The 16,503-nt window shown below is 60.2% G+C and overlaps 1 protein-coding gene across 3 annotated transcripts in view; it reads left to right on the top strand.

The window, feature by feature from the left end:
• Nucleotides 1-82: 82 nt before the first annotated feature.
• The window catches only part of DNAH17 (dynein axonemal heavy chain 17), a 33,294-nt gene continuing 16,873 nt past the window's right edge, over nt 83-16,503 (top strand). The window contains exons 1-43 of one of the 3 annotated variants that reach the window (XM_053960234.1): nt 83-833; nt 1,088-1,469; nt 2,164-2,357; nt 2,638-2,830; nt 2,922-3,021; nt 3,099-3,184; nt 3,305-3,430; nt 3,667-3,822; nt 3,900-3,983; nt 4,334-4,501; nt 4,757-4,873; nt 4,989-5,257; nt 5,374-5,569; nt 5,688-5,834; nt 6,037-6,145; nt 6,286-6,389; nt 6,488-6,628; nt 6,752-6,895; nt 7,057-7,239; nt 7,346-7,600; nt 7,707-7,876; nt 8,117-8,339; nt 8,419-8,535; nt 8,654-8,740; nt 8,964-9,116; nt 9,470-9,718; nt 9,945-10,067; nt 10,293-10,385; nt 10,467-10,640; nt 10,720-10,811; nt 10,954-11,080; nt 11,295-11,447; nt 11,833-11,958; nt 12,081-12,188; nt 12,308-12,439; nt 12,733-12,893; nt 12,985-13,141; nt 13,409-13,513; nt 13,941-14,098; nt 14,599-14,737; nt 15,280-15,507; nt 15,662-15,799; nt 16,269-16,401. In XM_053960234.1, the coding sequence (XP_053816209.1) occupies nt 1,125-1,469; nt 2,164-2,357; nt 2,638-2,830; nt 2,922-3,021; nt 3,099-3,184; nt 3,305-3,430; nt 3,667-3,822; nt 3,900-3,983; nt 4,334-4,501; nt 4,757-4,873; nt 4,989-5,257; nt 5,374-5,569; nt 5,688-5,834; nt 6,037-6,145; nt 6,286-6,389; nt 6,488-6,628; nt 6,752-6,895; nt 7,057-7,239; nt 7,346-7,600; nt 7,707-7,876; nt 8,117-8,339; nt 8,419-8,535; nt 8,654-8,740; nt 8,964-9,116; nt 9,470-9,718; nt 9,945-10,067; nt 10,293-10,385; nt 10,467-10,640; nt 10,720-10,811; nt 10,954-11,080; nt 11,295-11,447; nt 11,833-11,958; nt 12,081-12,188; nt 12,308-12,439; nt 12,733-12,893; nt 12,985-13,141; nt 13,409-13,513; nt 13,941-14,098; nt 14,599-14,737; nt 15,280-15,507; nt 15,662-15,799; nt 16,269-16,401 (6,463 nt within the window). In that variant the 5' untranslated portion in view covers nt 83-833; nt 1,088-1,124. Of the gene's footprint in view, nt 834-1,087; nt 1,470-2,163; nt 2,358-2,637; nt 2,831-2,921; nt 3,022-3,098; nt 3,185-3,304; nt 3,431-3,666; nt 3,823-3,899; nt 3,984-4,333; nt 4,502-4,756; nt 4,874-4,988; nt 5,258-5,373; nt 5,570-5,687; nt 5,835-6,036; nt 6,146-6,285; nt 6,390-6,487; nt 6,629-6,751; nt 6,896-7,056; nt 7,240-7,345; nt 7,601-7,706; nt 7,877-8,116; nt 8,340-8,418; nt 8,536-8,653; nt 8,741-8,963; nt 9,117-9,469; nt 9,719-9,944; nt 10,068-10,292; nt 10,641-10,719; nt 10,812-10,953; nt 11,081-11,294; nt 11,448-11,832; nt 11,959-12,080; nt 12,189-12,307; nt 12,440-12,732; nt 12,894-12,984; nt 13,142-13,408; nt 13,514-13,940; nt 14,099-14,598; nt 14,738-15,279; nt 15,508-15,661; nt 15,800-16,268; nt 16,402-16,503 lie in introns of all 3 variants that reach the window. The other 2 variants (XM_053960233.1, XM_053960232.1) reach the window with 2 other exon arrangements.

Here is a 16,503-nt window from a genome sequence, read left to right as displayed (position 1 = left end):
CTCCTGTGCTCTGTGCAGCTTGGGGTGGGCAGGAGTCCCCTGCCAGTGTCAGCCCTTGCCCTGTGCCCAGCCCTGGACTGGGCTCATTCTCCTCCCAGTCTGAGGCTGTGATGTGCTGGGGGTGTTGGTGAGCCTCGTGCCTTCACAGCTGCCCCTGGCCACCAGGACAGTGCCTGGGCTACCTCACTGCAGAAGGCAGGGTGCCTGTTCCAGGCTGGGACAACGCTTGGTCCTGCACCCTGCTGAGGGCACCAAGCTTGGCTGGGCAGGGCCGTGGTCACCCACGGCAGAGGCGTTCAGGGCACTGTGGAGGACTGGGGACAGTGGGGGCATGGGGTACCCTCGGGTACCATGTTCTGCACCAGGGCTGGGGGATTCGTACCCGGCTGGTACCAGGGATCAAACTCAACTTGGGGCTGAGGGCAAGCTGGGAGTGCCAAGCCTGTGCCAGCTGTGTTGGTGCCATCAGGGCTGGAGGGGCGTTGTCCAGTCCCACACACTCGTGCCATGGGGGGATCTGCCCGAGCTGCAGTCCCTGCCCATCCTGTGCCTCGGATGGGGCAGCCTTTGGCACTGCAGCCTTTGGCACTGCAGCCTGAGTCTGGCCAGGGTGGGCACACAGCCCTTGCCGAGGGATGGGGCAGTGGGGGGTGCAGGGGGCAGGGCAGCCCTGCCCTTGGGCTGGTGCCCTTGGGCTGGTGCCCGTTGGGCTGGTGCCAGGGTCGGTTGGGGCAGACTGTCGGTTGAACTGCTGGCAGTGTCAGGTGGGGTGCAGGCAGTGCCTGGGGGCTGTTGGAGGGTTGAGGAGTGCGACAGGGAAGCCGTAGAGCCAGGTAAGGTTGGGGTGGCAGCGATAGGGCCAGGCAGGGACGGGCAGGTCAGGGGCAATAGGGCCGGGTGGTGATGGGCCAGGCAGGGGTGGGGTAGGCTTGGGGCCACTGGGCCCAGGCAGGGATGGGACTGGCAGCTTCCCCTAAGCCTGCAAGTGCAGAGGGAAGGCTGAGGGCCGTGGAGGGGTGGGATGGGCAGCGTCAGGAGGTCAGGGTGTGGGGTCTGCACAGCCCCTGGCTGAGCGGGGTTTTTGCAGGTGCTGGGGAGCTGCGGGCACGCCCGGTGCTGGCACCATGTCAGCCCCACAGGATGAGCGGTTAGCCCTCCTGGAGAGCTTGGCCACGGCGCTGCTGCGTGTCCGGCCGGACAAGTGGGGCAAGTTTGTGGCCAGCGAGGAGACTTCAGTCATGCTGGACAAGTTCTTCAAGCAGCCAGAAATGCTGGAGCTGGTGCTGGGGCTGAACCCTGCTGGGCAGCTCCTGCCCACTACCTGCTTCCCACCTGCCCTAAAGGGCAAGGGAATTTACTGCGTGAAGAGGAAGGGGGAGAACATCACCGGCGAGAACTGTCGGAGTGGTCTGCTGGTGGGAGACATCGGCCCCTCGCCCGTGGAGCAGCTCATCACCGTGCTGCTGGAGGTGGGTTGCCCACGCAAGCACAGGCTTGGGGCGAGCAGGGTGAGCTGAGCTCCCTGGGCACACTGCTGTACTGGGACCCCTGCTGTGGGCTGCTCTAGCCAAAATTCCAGGTAGGCTCCAAAATAAGCTAGAATTCACACAAGAAAACTTGTCCCAGGTCCTCGTCCTGACCTTGCGGTGGCTCCCATCCTATGTTGAACAAGCCCCACAAGGACAAGAGCTGGGTGAAGGTCACCAACCTGGTTTTCTTCTGTCCCCAATTGGATCACTTCCTGCAATTTTAGAAACTCATAATAATGCCCACTTACCTTTACCCTGCAGCTGGGAAATATCTAAGTGTATTTCTCTCAAACTTCCCGTAAATATTCCCACTGCCAGTCCAGAGCACCCAAAAGCTGCATCAGCTCCAGGAGCCCCCACTATTCCCCCTCACTGCTGGGGGCTTTTGCTCATGTGCCAGCCCCTGACTCTGCTAAGTGCATTTGCTGTGCCACTTCCAGCACTTCCCAGGCCATGAGCTGGAAACCAGAGCAAAGGGCCTTTTGGTCACACTGATAAATATCAGCAAACCCCATCTGTGGCCAACAGAGCCGTGACTGCACTGAGACTGTGCTTCAGTGGGCAGTGAGAGGGAAATGCCCACTGCCCTGTACAGGAGTCAGGAGCAAGTGCCTGACCTAGCCCTGTCTCGCAGGTTGTGTCCCCTCTGCTCCTGAGCCAGGATGAGGGGGTGGGCTGGCCCAGGATCGTGGTGGAGGACGTCGTGCGCCACACTCACCAGCTGCAGAACAAGATGTTCGTGATGACTGGGAAGATCCAGGGAAAGCCACTGCTCCCACTGCCCGAGCACCTGGTCAGCTGGGAGGACTCAGGCGCCGCCCTGGACTGGTGGGTGCTGCTGGCACCACTTGGTGCCAGAAAAGCCTGACAAAGGCCCAGGACAGCATAAATCACTCGGGGAGGGACGGGAGCTGGGCCACTGGCTCGGTCCCTGCACAGCCCTGGGCACAGCCATCCCCTGCAGCAGACAAGGCTTGAGGGGTTCATGCCAGGCATCTGCAGCGGCAGAGATGGCCACAAGCAGGAGTGACGGGCTTCCCTAGGGCTGTTTGGGGTTCTCCTGGGGCAGTTCAGGGCTCCCAAGGGGCATAACCCATCTGCCTTTCAGCCTGGTGGGGCCCATAGATGGTACAGTGCTGCACTCCATCGAGACCGTGGTCATCGAGTGGTTCCAGCAGGTTGAAGAGATCTTTAGCCAGGACCCAGCGCAGCAACTGCTGGAGGGGCTGCACCCCCTGCCCAGGGTCGAGTTTGATTTCTGGCAGACCAGGGTGACCAGTTTGGAGTGCATCAGTGAGCAGGTACTGTCTCACCCACGGTGGCCACATGTGCTCATGCTGAGCCCCCCGGGCTGAGCCCCCCGGGCTGATCCTGACGCCTCTTCCCTGGCAGCTGCTCTCACCCCAAGTGACAGTGCTGGCCAAGACGCTGGAGAAGGCTGAGAGCTGCTACTGGCCATCACTGCAGAACATGTTCAGGGCCGTCCGTGGTGGTGAGCTCCCATGACATGGTGCTGGCTGCCTCCAACAAGGTGTCCTCATCCCAACACGGACTTTCCCCATGTCCTAGGTCTGGAGGAAGCCAGTGATGTCAACCTCCACCTGCAACCGCTGCAGGGGCTGCTGGAGGAGGTGGAGCAAATGGACTACTCCCAGGTGAGTGATGTGTGGCAAAACAACCAGGCAGAGCCTGGTGGCCTCATCTGGGCAGCAGCAGAGCCCCAGAGGCTTTGGAGGGACACATCCCCCCGCACTGACGAGGCTCTGCTCCCGCAGCTGCGGCCCTTCGTGCCCAAGGTGCTCTGCACTGTCTGCCTGCTCCGGGCTCACTGCGTGCACTACCACTCGCCTGCCCACATAGCCCGTGTCCTGCAGGAGACCTGCAACTTCTTCATCAGCCTGGTACAGCCCCATGGGCAGCACTGACCCACCCCTGTCCCCTGCAGTTGCCTCTCTGGGGCAGATGCGGTGATGCAGAGACACCCTAGACAAGGGAACAGCAGAGCCCCCCATAGGGCTGGGGCGAGTCTGGGGCAGGCACGGGCTGCCTGCAACCACCAGCAAGTCTGTGGGGGTGAAGGGGGCAGGAGGAGCCTCCACGTCCTCCTGACAGCGGGCCCTGCCTGTGTCTGTCCCAGACCTATAAATTCCTGAACCCGGAGGACATGCTGAAGGGGCTGCAAGGAGAACCCCAGGAGACCCTGGAGGGACTCAAGCAAGCCATCTCCACCACAGAGAAGTTCTTCCAGTCCTACAGCACTTACTGCTCTGATGTAACGCCCACATTCTTCCCGGTGGGTGCAGGGATGGTGCAGGGACCTCTGACCCCCTGCACACCAGCAGCAGACTGACAGCCCCTCTGCCCTTCCAGGAGCAGCCAGAGCTCTGGCAGTTTCCCCCCACACAGATCTTTGGGAGGATGGATGCCTTCTTGCACAGGCTCAAGGCCATCAAGGTGAGAGCACAGCAGTTCAGGGCACAGTGCCAGCCTCAGTCAGGCCTTCCCTGCCCTGGGGATCCTGGGGAGGGGGTGGCACAGGGGGAGCTCGGCTGAGCCTGGGGCGGGCTGGGACTGCTGGCACAGTGGGACAACGCTGGGAGTTCAGTGGCAACGTTCCCAGCACAGGTTCCCCCCAGCCCCGAGCCCCCCTGGCAGGATGGGCACACCCTAGCCAGGCCAGCCCTGCGGGGCTGCTCCTCAGGACTGCTGAGCTGGCAGGAGGCAGCCCTGAGCTGGTGGTGCAGCTCCTGCACCTGCAGCCTGGGACAGGGGAAGCCAGGTACAAGGGGGTTTGTGCTTGCCAGGAGCTGTTCCAGGCAGCCGTCGACTTCCAGAGGCTGGAGAAGACGGCGCTGGGAGGGGTGCGAGGGAACTTCCTTGGGACCTGGGTGTTGCGGATCTCTGAGGAGATCTGTGAAGCCACCAAGGCTTTTGCTGAATGCAGATATGATCCCTTGGATCCCGATGAGGAGGTGAGCAGGTGCTGGAGTGGAAATGAAATGGATGCTGGAATGGAGGTGTTAATATTGGCTAAGTGAAAAGAAAAAAATCTCTTGTGAGAACATGCTGCAGAGGGACACATGGGACTGCCCCACAGCAGCACAGGGCTGGCTCTGGAGCAGGTCGTGGGGCTCTGGACCCTCTGGGTTCAGCAAATCCTTCCTGAAGGATCTGAGAAGGAGGCACAGGGGCTGTGCCACTTTAAACCATTTTGCTCTCAATGGCAGCAATGGGACAGAGACTTTGCAGAGTTCCAGAAGAAGGTTGAGGATGCAAACAGGCAGCTGGCTGCCATCTTCTGCCAGGGCTTTGATGACTGTAACAGCCTGCCAGCTGCCGTGAAGGTACCTGTGCCCCAGCTCAGCAGCCTGGCACACAGCTCCCACAGCACCTGGGGGTCTCGCCCGTCCTGGGACTGCTCCAGGGCGCAGGAACCTGGGCCTGCCTCTCTCTCTGCAGCTGGTGCACATGTTTGCCTCCGTGCTGGAGCGGCCCCTGATCAAGGCTGAGGCTTCCCCCTGCTACTTGGCCCTGCTGGGAATGTTCGAGGCGGAACTGGAGAGCGTCAAGGCGCTGTATGACACCCGGTTCGTGTCCCCCCCGCCCCCCGGGGGGGCCCCAGCCATCCACAAGAACATGCCACCCGTGGCCGGGCAGCTGAAGTGGGCCCTGGAGCTGCAGCAGCGGCTGGAGGGGCCACGCAAGGACTTGCTGGCCATCAACCACCCGTAGGTGCAGGTCCCCTGTCCCACGGGGACACAGGGCAGCAGTGGGGCAGGATCCAGCCTGGAGCGGGTCCCCCTCCCCATGCCCTGCTGCAGCAGCTCTCCTGTGGCTCTCACAGTGCCATGGTGGGCGCTGAGGCTCAGCTGGTGTCCGGGAAGTGCGAGGAAATGATGGGGCTGCTGCAACGGTACAGCAAGAGGATCTACGAGGAGTGGGCGAGCGGGCCCGGCCGGGACTGCCACTTCAGCCTGGAGCAGCCCCTGCTCCAGAGGGACCCCGAGTCCGGCCTCCTCAGCGTGAACTTCAGCAGAGAGGTCGGTGCTGGCACGGGCAACACCAGCAGCGCCTCGCCCGGGCTGAGCCCGCGGTGCCGGGGCTGAGCCGCTGCAGAGGGTGCTGCTGACCAGCCCTCCCGGCTCTGGTGTCTCGCAGCTCTCTGCCGTCCTGCGGGAGGTGAAGTACCTGCACATCCAGCAGCAGCAGGACATCCCAAGCAATGCTGAGAGCCTCTTTGCCCAAAATGAGACTTTCCAAAAGATAGGGGACAACCTGGAGCTCATCGTGGGCTGGTACAATGAGGCAGGTTCTGAAGGGGAGACAGCCCAGCTGCTTTTCCAGGCTGAAAGGGACTGGGGGGTTTGGGTACCACAGGCACATCACTGGCACCTCAGCTCCCTGCCCATGCTGTGGCTAAGCCAAGCCGTGGCTGCTGCCCCCCACCACTGTGTTGGTGGGGTGGGGACCCTGCTCCTCGGTGCTCACCGAGGATGTGTTGGCTCAGGTGAAGCAGCAGCTGATGCCAGTGGAGAAGCCACTGCTGGCAAAGGAGCAGCAGGCCCTTGACGTCCGTCTGGCCAGTGCTGAGAAGTCTCTGTTCTGGAGCCATAAAGGTAGAAACCCCCACCTTGGCCATCTAAGGCTGGGGATTGTCCTTGTGCATTTTGGGGGTCCCTGGTCCCCAGCACCAACTGACCTCCCACTGCCCTGGGGGTGTCTCCACAACATGCTCGTGTGCCCATTTCTCTCCCAGGTGTCATGGAATACATCCAGGACATGAGGGAGACCCTGCATGACCTGCAGAGACGGGTCCAGAGAGCGAAGCTGAACCTGCAGAACATCACCCAGCTGATGGAGGTAATGTTTGCTGGCACTTCACAAGCATCTTTCTGGGACACATCTTTCCCTGGCTTTCCCTGGCTCAGCAGAGCAGCCCCGTTCTCTCCTCCCTGCAGGTCTGTTCAGCCACTCCCTTGTTTGGAAGAAAGGACAACAAGGAAACCGCGCTCCTGGACCTCGATGGGAAAGAAAACACCTTAGCTCAGCGCCGCGCTGTCATCGAGAGCACAGGCAAGAAGATCCAGGGGATGGTGCAGGTGAGACATGGCCCTGGAGCACTGAATGGCTCACAGGGCCATGCGGAAGGACTTGAAGCAGTGTCAGGAGCCGATGCCTTTGCTGGGTGCTCACTGACACACTGCCTGGTTTTCTCGTGGCAGGAGAACGCAGATATGTTTAAGGCTGACGTGTCCTCACAGATATGGCAGAACTATGTGGGGTACATAGACAAAATCGTGTTGGATGGGCTCTGCAGACTCGTTCACAAATCCCTGCAGCTGCTGCTCACCAACATGGACCCTGACGTAGGTGCTGGTGTTGTGGCAGCGGGTGTCCTGGTGCTGGGCTCGGGGTGTCCCAGCGCTCACTGCCAGTTTGGTCACTGGCCAAACGTGACTGTCCCCGCGCTCCCCGCAGCTTGCAGGGCTGAGGGGCTGCGGGACATGAAGGCTCTGACCTGTTTCAGGCCCAGGTGTCCCCGCTGTTCGAGGTGCGCATGGAGCTGTCCGAGGGCCGGGTGCAGTACCAGCCCTCCCTGGAGGTGGGGGCCGGCGACAGCTTCTTGGTGCTGGTGGAGGGGCTGCTCGCGGACACGGAGGCGGTGGCAGCCTCCATGCCACGGCTGCTGGAGGGGGCAGTCAGTTACAAGGTGAGTCGGTCACAGCCTGGCCCCAGGCTCCCAGCTCAGCAGGAAGGAAGGGGGTGAGGGTGGCCGTTGTCCCCAGCCAGTCCCTGAGCTCTGCCTGTCCCTTCAGATGGCGCTGGAGGAGCAGCCGGACCTCACGAGGATGCAGGAGAAGCTGATGTCGCTGGTGGTCAGCACCATGGCAGAAGGTGAAGAATTCAGCGCCAGCTTTGAGGAGCACTCCCACCTGTGGAAGGAGACCCCCGAGGAGTTCCTGCAGCGCTTCCTCACCTTGGACAGTGCCCCTGGAGAGGGCGAGACAGAGGCACCGCCAGAGAAGCCCTTGGCGCCTGGGATACCACCCCTCGTGCTCTTTCAGCAGGAGGTGTGGGATGGGTGCCTCGAGATGTGCCGGGTGCTTGGGTGCCCTAGAGGACACTGGGTGCCCAGAGAGGTGCCAGCCACAGACTGTGACCCATTCTTGTCCCCAGATCGACGTGCTTGAGGCACTGCACGAAGAGGTGTTGGAGTTTGAGGAAACCAGGGTGTTTGGGGGGTGGCTGCAGAGTGACTGCCGCCCCTTCAAGAAGGCGCTGCTGGGTGCCATCAAGGGCCACAGCCTGGTGCTCCGGCAGTACCTCGCCCACCACGTCACCAGCAGGTAAGGCCTGGCCAGCCCTGGCGTAGGGACGGGCTGCTCCCACTGACTGAAGCCCGGCTAAGCTGTGGCACAGGCACCACTGTGTGCCAGGGCAGGGCTGACCCAGGGAGACAGCCCTGGAAGTGCAGGTACCAGGTGAAGGTTCCAGGCACCTTCAGGGGTGAGTTTCTGGGGGGGTCATGGCCTGCAGAGTGAGCCCCAAGCCACAAGGACACCTGGTGAGCGCCATTGTCCTCTCAGTCTCCAGGAGCTGCAGAATTTCATCCAAGAGTCCACTGCCGGCTTGAGTAAACCCCTAGAGGAGGGAGACTATGAAGGACTGGTGGCGATGATGGGGCACCTGGCGAAGGTCAGAGAGAGGCAGGAGATGACTGACGTCATGTTCGAGCCCTTGAAGGAGACAGTTGCGCTGCTCAAGACTTACGGGGACAAGATGCCGGAGGAGATCCACCTGCTGCTCCAGGTGGGCTGCTTAGGGTATGGAGGGCTGGGCAGGGCCTTCCTGGGGCCAGGCTGGTGACCCCACATGGTGTGCACTGCAGAAGCTGCCCGAGAGCTGGGACAACAACAAGAAGCTGTGCCTGCGGGTGGCGGACAATGCGGCGCCCCTGCAAGCCGCCGAGGCCGCCATCCTCCGCAACAAGTGCCAGGACTTCGAGGTGCCTGCCTGGGGGCTGCGGGCGGGGAGGCAGCTCCTCGGCAGCTTTGGGAAGAATCTGCTGCTCTTCCCAAATGCCACATCCTGGCTGCTCCCATAAGCCCCATGCTCCCACACAGGTCCAGCAGCTTGCCTTCCGGGAGAGTTTCCAGGGAAAAGCCCCTTTCTCGTACACAGAACCAGAACCCTACAAGTCACTGGATAGGGTAAGGACGGGGAGGATACCAGGGCCACTGCTGTCCCCACTGGCACTGCCTGGCCACCCCTGACACTGGATGCCAGGGAGGGGCGGCCGCTCCAGCTCCGGCTCCAGCTCCCAGGCTGACAGGGAGGGTCTGGCCCTGCAGCAGGGACGGAGCCCCTGCTGGAACAGAGACAAGTCCCTGGCACACAGTCCCTGGCTGATACCTTTTCCTTTCCTCCATCCAGCAAAATAAGAGCATCGTGGCCTTGGAGAAGGAAATGGCAGCCCTGGCCACCTCAGCTGCGCTGTTCGAGGTGTCGGTCCCAGAGTACAAACAGCTTAAAACGTGTCGCAAGGAGCTGCGCCTGCTGAAGGACCTCTGGGACATGATCACCCTGGTATGTGCTGTGCTCTGGGAGCAGGGCACAGTGCCCAGCGCTGCATCCAGGCCAGGGCTGGACAGCAGGCTGCTCTTGGCTGGCATGAGCACCCAACGCAGGCACCCGGTGCCAGCTGGCCATTGCCAGCCAAAGGCGCAGAGCTGTTGCAGCTTCTCAGAGAGCTCATTGCCATCAGAGGGAGGATGAGACATGGGGCAGGTTGTTACACTCAGAGCAGGTCTGCTCTCATGGCGTGTGCATGAGTGGGGCCCCGGCGGGCACACAGGGCGTGCGGGCACTGGGTCTGCTGCTCCTCTTCCCGGGCAGGAATGCTTCTGCTAATCACATGTGAAAATGTATCCTGGCTCCAGGTGAACCTGAGCATCGCCACCTGGAAGACAACCAAGTGGGCAGAGCTTAACGTTGAGGATATGGATATTGAGTGCAAGAAATTTGCTAAGGACATCCGGGGTTTGGATAAGGAGATGAAGAGCTGGGACGCGTTCACGGGGCTGGACAGCAGCATGAAGAACATGATGACATCCCTGCGCGCCGTGAGCGAGCTGCAGAACCCCGCCATCAGGGACCGGCACTGGCAGGAGCTTGTGCAGACAACCAAGGTGCTCCCGAGCCCTCCTGCCCACCCCCGGCTCCAGCCCCCAGCCCAGGGGGCTCCCAAAATCCACACCCAGCAAGGGAAGGGTGCCATTAGGTTTAAATGTGGCCACATGCAAACATTTGTGTAGGGTCTCTAAAGTGGGTGTTAATGAGCTCGTCTGGGTGAGCTGCTGGACTGGCTCTCTGTGGAGGGGAGTCCATGGCCCAACCACGCCGGTTCTGCTCCAGGTGCAATTCACCATGTCCGAGAACACCACCCTCGCCGATCTGCTGCAGCTGAACCTACACAAGTTTGAGGAGGAGGTTCGCGGCATTGTGGACAAAGCGTCAAAGGAGGCTGGGATGGAGAAGGTAAATGGGGCTCAGCTCCTCCCCTGCTTTGCTGAGACCCCGGTGCCAATGTGACTCCGTGGCTGCCAAGGCCTTGTGTCCTGGTTCCTGGGGCTGGAGTCCACAGGGAGCACACGGAGCTTGTGGAGCCCCTGCCTGGAGCTGGTGCTCCTCTGCCCCCTGCTTCCCCACAGGGGCTGGGCCCAGCACCACGGCATCCAGCTCATCCTCATGCCCCAACTGCAGGTGTTGAACGCCCTGGACACTACTTGGGCAGCAATGGAGTTTGAGTATGAGCCCCACAGCAGGACCCAGCTCCCACTGCTCAAGATGGATGAGGTGCTCATTGAGACGCTGGAGGACAACCAAATGCAGCTGCAGAACGTGTTGGCCTCCAAGTACCGAGCCTTCTTCCTTCAGAGGGCACAGGACTGGCAGGAGAAGCTGTCAACCACTGACACAGTTATCAACACCTGGTTTGAGGTACAGAGGAAGTGGAGTCACCTGGAAACAATCTTCATAGCATCTGAAGACACACGAAGTCAACTGCCAGAGGAGTCGAAGAAATTCGATACCATTGATGAGGATTTCCGAGTGCGAAGCCCATTCCCCCTCTCCTTTTCCCTGCAGCTCTCTGCCACTTCGGGTTGGCTGAAGTGTTTTTCCTCTTCAGGAACTAATGGCTGATGCAGTACAAACTCCCAACGTGATTGAATGCACCAACAAGCCCGGGCTACAAACCAAGCTGGAAGCGCTGCAGGAGAGGTAAGGACCAAGTGATCCTGGTGAAGCATTTGGGAGGCCAAAGGAAGGGGTTGATTCCTCCAAAGTGTCAGCAAGACAAGGACTGAGCAAAGGGTAGAACTGATAAATGGGGGTTAATGCAGGTTTTTCTGTTTTCTGCCAGGCTGGCAGTCTGTGAGAAAGCCTTGGCTGAATACCTTGAGACCAAAAGACTGGCTTTTCCCCGGTTCTATTTTGTCTCCTCTGCGGACCTACTGGATATTTTATCGAAGGGGACCGAGCCCCTTGAGGTATAGGCTGTGTGTGAGCATGGGGCTGAGTCCTGTGCCATTGCTGTGCACTTGTTTGAGCAGTTTTAGGACATTTTTCACTCTTATGGGCAGAACACCATCCCTGATCTGCCTTCCTGGGGTTGCAGTGCCCAGGGAGCTGATCTAATCTAATTGCTGATCACCCCTCCACACGTGACAGGGGTCCTGACAGTGGCTGTGCCTCTGCTCTCAGGTGTCCCGGCACTTGACGAAGCTGTTCGACAGTTTGGCCAAGGTGAAGTTCCAGGAGGGCTCAGACAAAAAGCCTCAGAAGGTGGCCCAAGGGATGTTCAGCCGGGATGGGGAGTACGTGCACTTTGATGCAGACTGTGACCTGTCTGGCCAGGTCAGCTGAGCTTCGTGGAGACTCTGAGGCTGAGGTGGGGGGCAGGTTGAGGATGGGCATGAGCCTTTTGCTGGTTGTGCTGTAACAGCCTGGCAGGAGTTTAAAAATGCAATTACAAAGATTTTTGGCCAAAAGCCCCAGAAATGGCACCTGCATTGTAGGTACAGAGCAGCACAGTCGTGTGAACCTGCTCAGCCCCTCGAGGGCTGCAGGGTGGTTACCCCTCGCCTGTTTGCCCTCAGACCACCCCTCATCACATCCCGTGGGATGTGGCCTGCGGGACCGGCCCCGGGCTCTCTGTGCGGCGAATTGCGATGTGCAGGGAGAGGTTTGTGCAGCCCGGGTGGGCTGGAGCCGCTCGCTCAGCTCTGCTGTGACCCTCCAGGTGGAGGTTTGGCTGAACCGGCTGCTGCAGCGCATGCGCTCGACTCTGCGAAACCTCATCCCCCAGGCCCTGGGCACCTACGAGGACAAGCCACGGGAGGAGTGGGTGTTTGACTACCCAGCACAGGTGGGTGCTGAGCCGGCTCTGAGAGGGACAGGAGGAGGAGCCAGAGAGCCCCCGGGAGGCACAGGTGCCCACCCTGAGCCAGGTTCCTCTTTATGGCGTGTCATCCCCATGGTTTGCCACAGGTCGCTCTCACGTGCACCCAGATCGCCTGGACCTCAGAGGTTGGTGTTGCCTTTGCGAGTCTGGAGAAAGGTTACGAGAATGCCCTGAAGGACTACAACAAAAAGCAGGTTGGCATCTTCTGCGCCTGACCTGGAGCCGGCCCGAGCCTCTCTGCCAGGCCAGGGGTCATCGAGAGGTGGGCAATGAGGGCATCATCTCTGTGCCCATTATTTCTGCCCTTCCCCAGATTGCTCGGCTGAATGCCCTGATTTCTCTGCTCCTTGGGAACCTGAGTGCTGGAGACAGAATGAAGATCATGACAATCTGTACTATTGATGTCCATGCAAGGGACGTTGTGGCCAAAATGATCCAAACAAAGGTATTTGGTACCAGAGGGAATTTTTGCTGCAGCATCCCTCAGAACTTTGGAGCACAGATTTCCTGTCATTCCATTACCTTCGGGCTGGGCACCTGTCTTGGCAGGTGTGGACTGGGCTGGGCTGTGAGGAGGGATGGTCCTCACCCACCCCAGCACGGCCCTGGGCTCCCTTTGCCCACTGTCCTGGCGCTGGGAGGTGGCAAACGGTCCCGAGGCAGGGTGTGCCGCTGTCCCAGCGGGCCAGGGTGGGCACTGCCAGTGGCCACCTGCCTCCACAGCCAGCTGCTCCGCAGGTGGAGACCTCCCAGGCGTTCGCCTGGCAGTCCCAGCTGCGGCACCGCTGGGATGACGGGGAGAAGCACTGCTTCGCCAACATCTGCGACGCTCAGCTGCTGTACGCCTACGAGTACCTGGGGAACACCCCCCGGCTGGTCATCACCCCCCTGACCGACAGGTGGGCGCTTGGCTCCCACCCCAGCCCTGCCCCGGCACTGCGGCCGTGCCACGCCACAGGCCCCGCTCAGCCCGGGGCCCTCCCTCCGCAGGTGCTACATCACCCTGACACAGTCCCTTCACCTCTACATGGGGGGGGCCCCCGCTGGCCCTGCAGGCACCGGGAAGACAGAGACCACCAAGGACCTGGGCCGGGCCGTGGGCATTATGGTCTACGTGTTCAACTGCTCCGAGCAGATGGACTACAAGGTAGGGCACGGGGCAACGGGATGGTGGCACCGAGATGAGAACCATGGGGTGTCCAAGACAAGGGGACCCTGTGTTTGGGTCTGTGGGAGCCCAGGGGAGCCTCGGCAGGGGGGCTTTATCACTGTGGGGAGTTTCCCTAGGGAAGGGCACAATCCGTAAGGCACGAGCAGCTCTCAGCACTGGAGTTTTGTCACCAAATCCCCCACTGCAGCTGCAGTGAGGGATGGCAGTGCCTGAGCCCTGTCCCGTTGCTCTGTTTCTCTCCAGTCCTGTGGGAACATCTACAAAGGACTTGCCCAGACAGGCGCCTGGGGCTGCTTCGACGAGTTCAATCGCATTTTGGTGGAGGTCCTGTCTGTCATTGCGGTGCAGGTGCGCGCTGTCCCCACAACACAGTGGCACTGGGTGCCAGAGAGACTTCCCAGCTCATGGCCTGCATGCTTCCTCTGCAGTTAAACCTGACCCACAGGACAGTTTGCTGTTCTCTCCCCTACATCCTGTTTGGACACAGGGTGCCGGGTGGAATCCCAGCAGTGCAGGGCATTTGGGCACAGTTAAACCTCACAGTCCAGCTGTGTCCATCCTGGTGACCTGTCACCCCCGGCTCTGCCATCACCTGGGACAGGGAGCTGGGGTGATTAGGAAGGAGCTGGTTTAAGGCCAGCTCTCCTGCTGCTGTGGCTTCAGCAAGATCTCAATATTATTCCTGGCACAGCCAAACCCTCAGGCTCACCTTGGGGAGCAGTCAGGGCCAGCCAGAGCACTGGGCAGGGAGCCAACACCTCTGCTCACCTGGCAGGTAAAATGTATTCAGGATGCAATCCGTGCCAAGAAGAAAAAATTCAACTTCCTTGGGGAGACCATCTCCCTGGTGCCATCGGTTGGGATCTTCATCACCATGAACCCTGGTTACGCCGGGCGCACGGAGCTGCCCGAGAATCTGAAAGCTCTGTTCAGGTGGGTCGGCGTCACTGCAGCACTTCCCTCCGTGCTGGCACTCATGTGCCACATCCCTAACACCCTCAGCCAAGGGTGGTGGCCCTGGTGTGAGGGAGTCCTTGGTGCCATGGGACAGCCCTGTCACTCCCCTGAGGTGGCCAGGCGGGGTGAGCTGGGCTGCTCAGCAAGGGGGAGAGCGTGTGGGGGGGTCCCACCCGCAACTAAAATCCAATAGAGTTGACAAAAAGCTGGTGAAGCACTGGAAGGGGAGGGACAGAGATGCTGCGGGACCCCTGTCCTTGGTGAAATTCAAGCTGTGACTGCAGAAGGGCTGGTGTGCCCCAGTCTGGGGGGATATGAGCCCTGCCTGGAGAAGGAGTCTGGGCAGGAGACCCCAGCAGGTGTAACTGCAGCAGCTGACTGTTGGTTACAGTGCAAACTTGGGGGCAAACCCTGGGAGCTGTGGGAGGGTAAGGACATGGTAAGCAGCCCTGACAACTGCAGCTGCTCCTCTCTAGACCCTGCGCTATGGTGGTCCCTGATTTTGAACTGATCTGCGAAATCATGCTTGTGGCAGAGGGATTTCTCGATGCCAGGCTCCTGGCAAGAAAGTTCATCACTCTCTACACGCTCTGCAAAGAGCTGCTGTCGAAACAGGTAATTAACAATATTACACAGTGCTGGCTGGGAGAGGAAGGAGTCCATTTGATCATCAAACCTGACACACAGTTCGTGGGATTGCTGGTGGGACACATAGAGTGACAGTTCTGCACAGCTCAGGTCTATGGCTGGACAAGGTCCACTTCTGCATCATATGGCACCCTTCTGCCTTAAGGAAGGAATCAAGAAGCCCAAGAGTAGAATAGCATGGACTTAGAATTATTAGAGTTAGAATTAGAATTAGAATTAGAATTAGAATTAGAATTAGGCCAGTTAAGGTGACAGTACTCAGATATTATTCATCTCAAGAGAGGTGACTTACACTATAAACATGCCTCCAAGAAGGAAGTCAGATTCCCAGTTCCAAACCACCCCCATGGCTGACAGAGGCTTCTGTAGATAAGCTCAGTTTAGGTCCAGCCCAGTGGGTGCCATGTGGATTCCCTGGCTGGGGAGGGACAGGGAGTTGCTCTGCAGTGCTGCTTGAAGCAGCTCTCCCTCACCAAAGTGCACTGGTGATTCTCTGCTTCCTGTCACAGGACCACTATGACTGGGGGCTGCGGGCCATCAAGTCCGTGCTGGTGGTGGCCGGCTCCTTAAAGAGGGGTGACCCCGGCTCTGCAGAGGACCAGGTGCTGATGAGAGCTTTACGAGACTTCAATATCCCCAAGATCGTGACAGATGACTTGCCTGTGTTCTTGGGCCTGATTGGAGACTTGTTTCCAGCACTGGACGTTCCCAGGAAGAGGGACCTCAACTTTGAGAAGGTGCAAGCCCAAGCACGGCACCGCTGGAGAGGTGTCCCAGTCCTGGCAGGGGCCAGAGGCTGATGGTCTATTCAGGGCTTCTGGGGGCGGCCGGCTCATCTCCAGGGCCTTTCCAAGGCTGCTGCTGGTGGTCAGTGCCTGCTCTCCCTCCCAGGTCATCCGTGAGTCCGTGCTGGAGCTGAAGCTGCAGGCAGAGGAGAATTTCGTGCTGAAGGTGGTACAGCTGGAGGAGCTGCTCCAAGTGCGACACTCCGTCTTCGTCGTCGGCAACGCCGGCTGCGGCAAGTCCCAGGTAGGGGCCAAACCATCCTGAGGACATGGGGCTCCCCTGGCCTCGGCCACGTGGATCCCCTGGCGTGCCAGAGCAGTGTTTGGGCAGAGGGCAGCAGTGCAGCCATGGCCATGCCCGGCCCTCAGGCACTGTGTGTGCCTGCAGCTGGGCAGATTTTGGGATGCACAGCTCAAGGGCTGCCCGAGACACCCACGGGCAGAGCAGAGACAAAGACAGAGAGCAGACAGGGGCACGCTCTCAGGATCACTCCTGGGCACCAGCAGGATGACAGGACAGGGCTGGCTGGCAGGGCCTGGCTCACACAATGCCCTGTCCAGGAGCTGGCTCTGCAGAGGGAGCTCAGGGGCTTTCCCAGAAGCAGCCCAGGTGGGAGCAGGGCTCCATGACCCCACTGCAGGCAGAGGCTGCCGAAGGCTGTGGTTGCCCCGGTGGGATCAGCACCTGTGGCTGCACCATCCTCTCTCCACAGGTGCTGAAGTCGCTCAACAAGACGTACCAAAGGCTGAAGAGGAGGCCAGTCGCTGTGGACCTCGACCCCAAGGCTGTGACCTGCGATGAGCTGTTCGGGATCATTCATCCAGCCACACGGGAATGGAAGGATGGTGAGACACCAATGCTGTGAGCTCAGTTTATGGGATGTGAGATGGAATGGGAAGACTTTTCCTTGGGGCTCTTTCCTGGAGTGGGAGGGAGAAGGAATGTGT

Source organism: Vidua chalybeata, chromosome 19, assembly GCF_026979565.1.
Source record: "Vidua chalybeata isolate OUT-0048 chromosome 19, bVidCha1 merged haplotype, whole genome shotgun sequence".
NCBI lineage: Eukaryota > Metazoa > Chordata > Aves > Passeriformes > Viduidae > Vidua > Vidua chalybeata.
The sequence above is the reverse complement of the archived record's forward strand: the minus strand, read 5'-3'. Positions and strand labels throughout refer to the sequence as shown.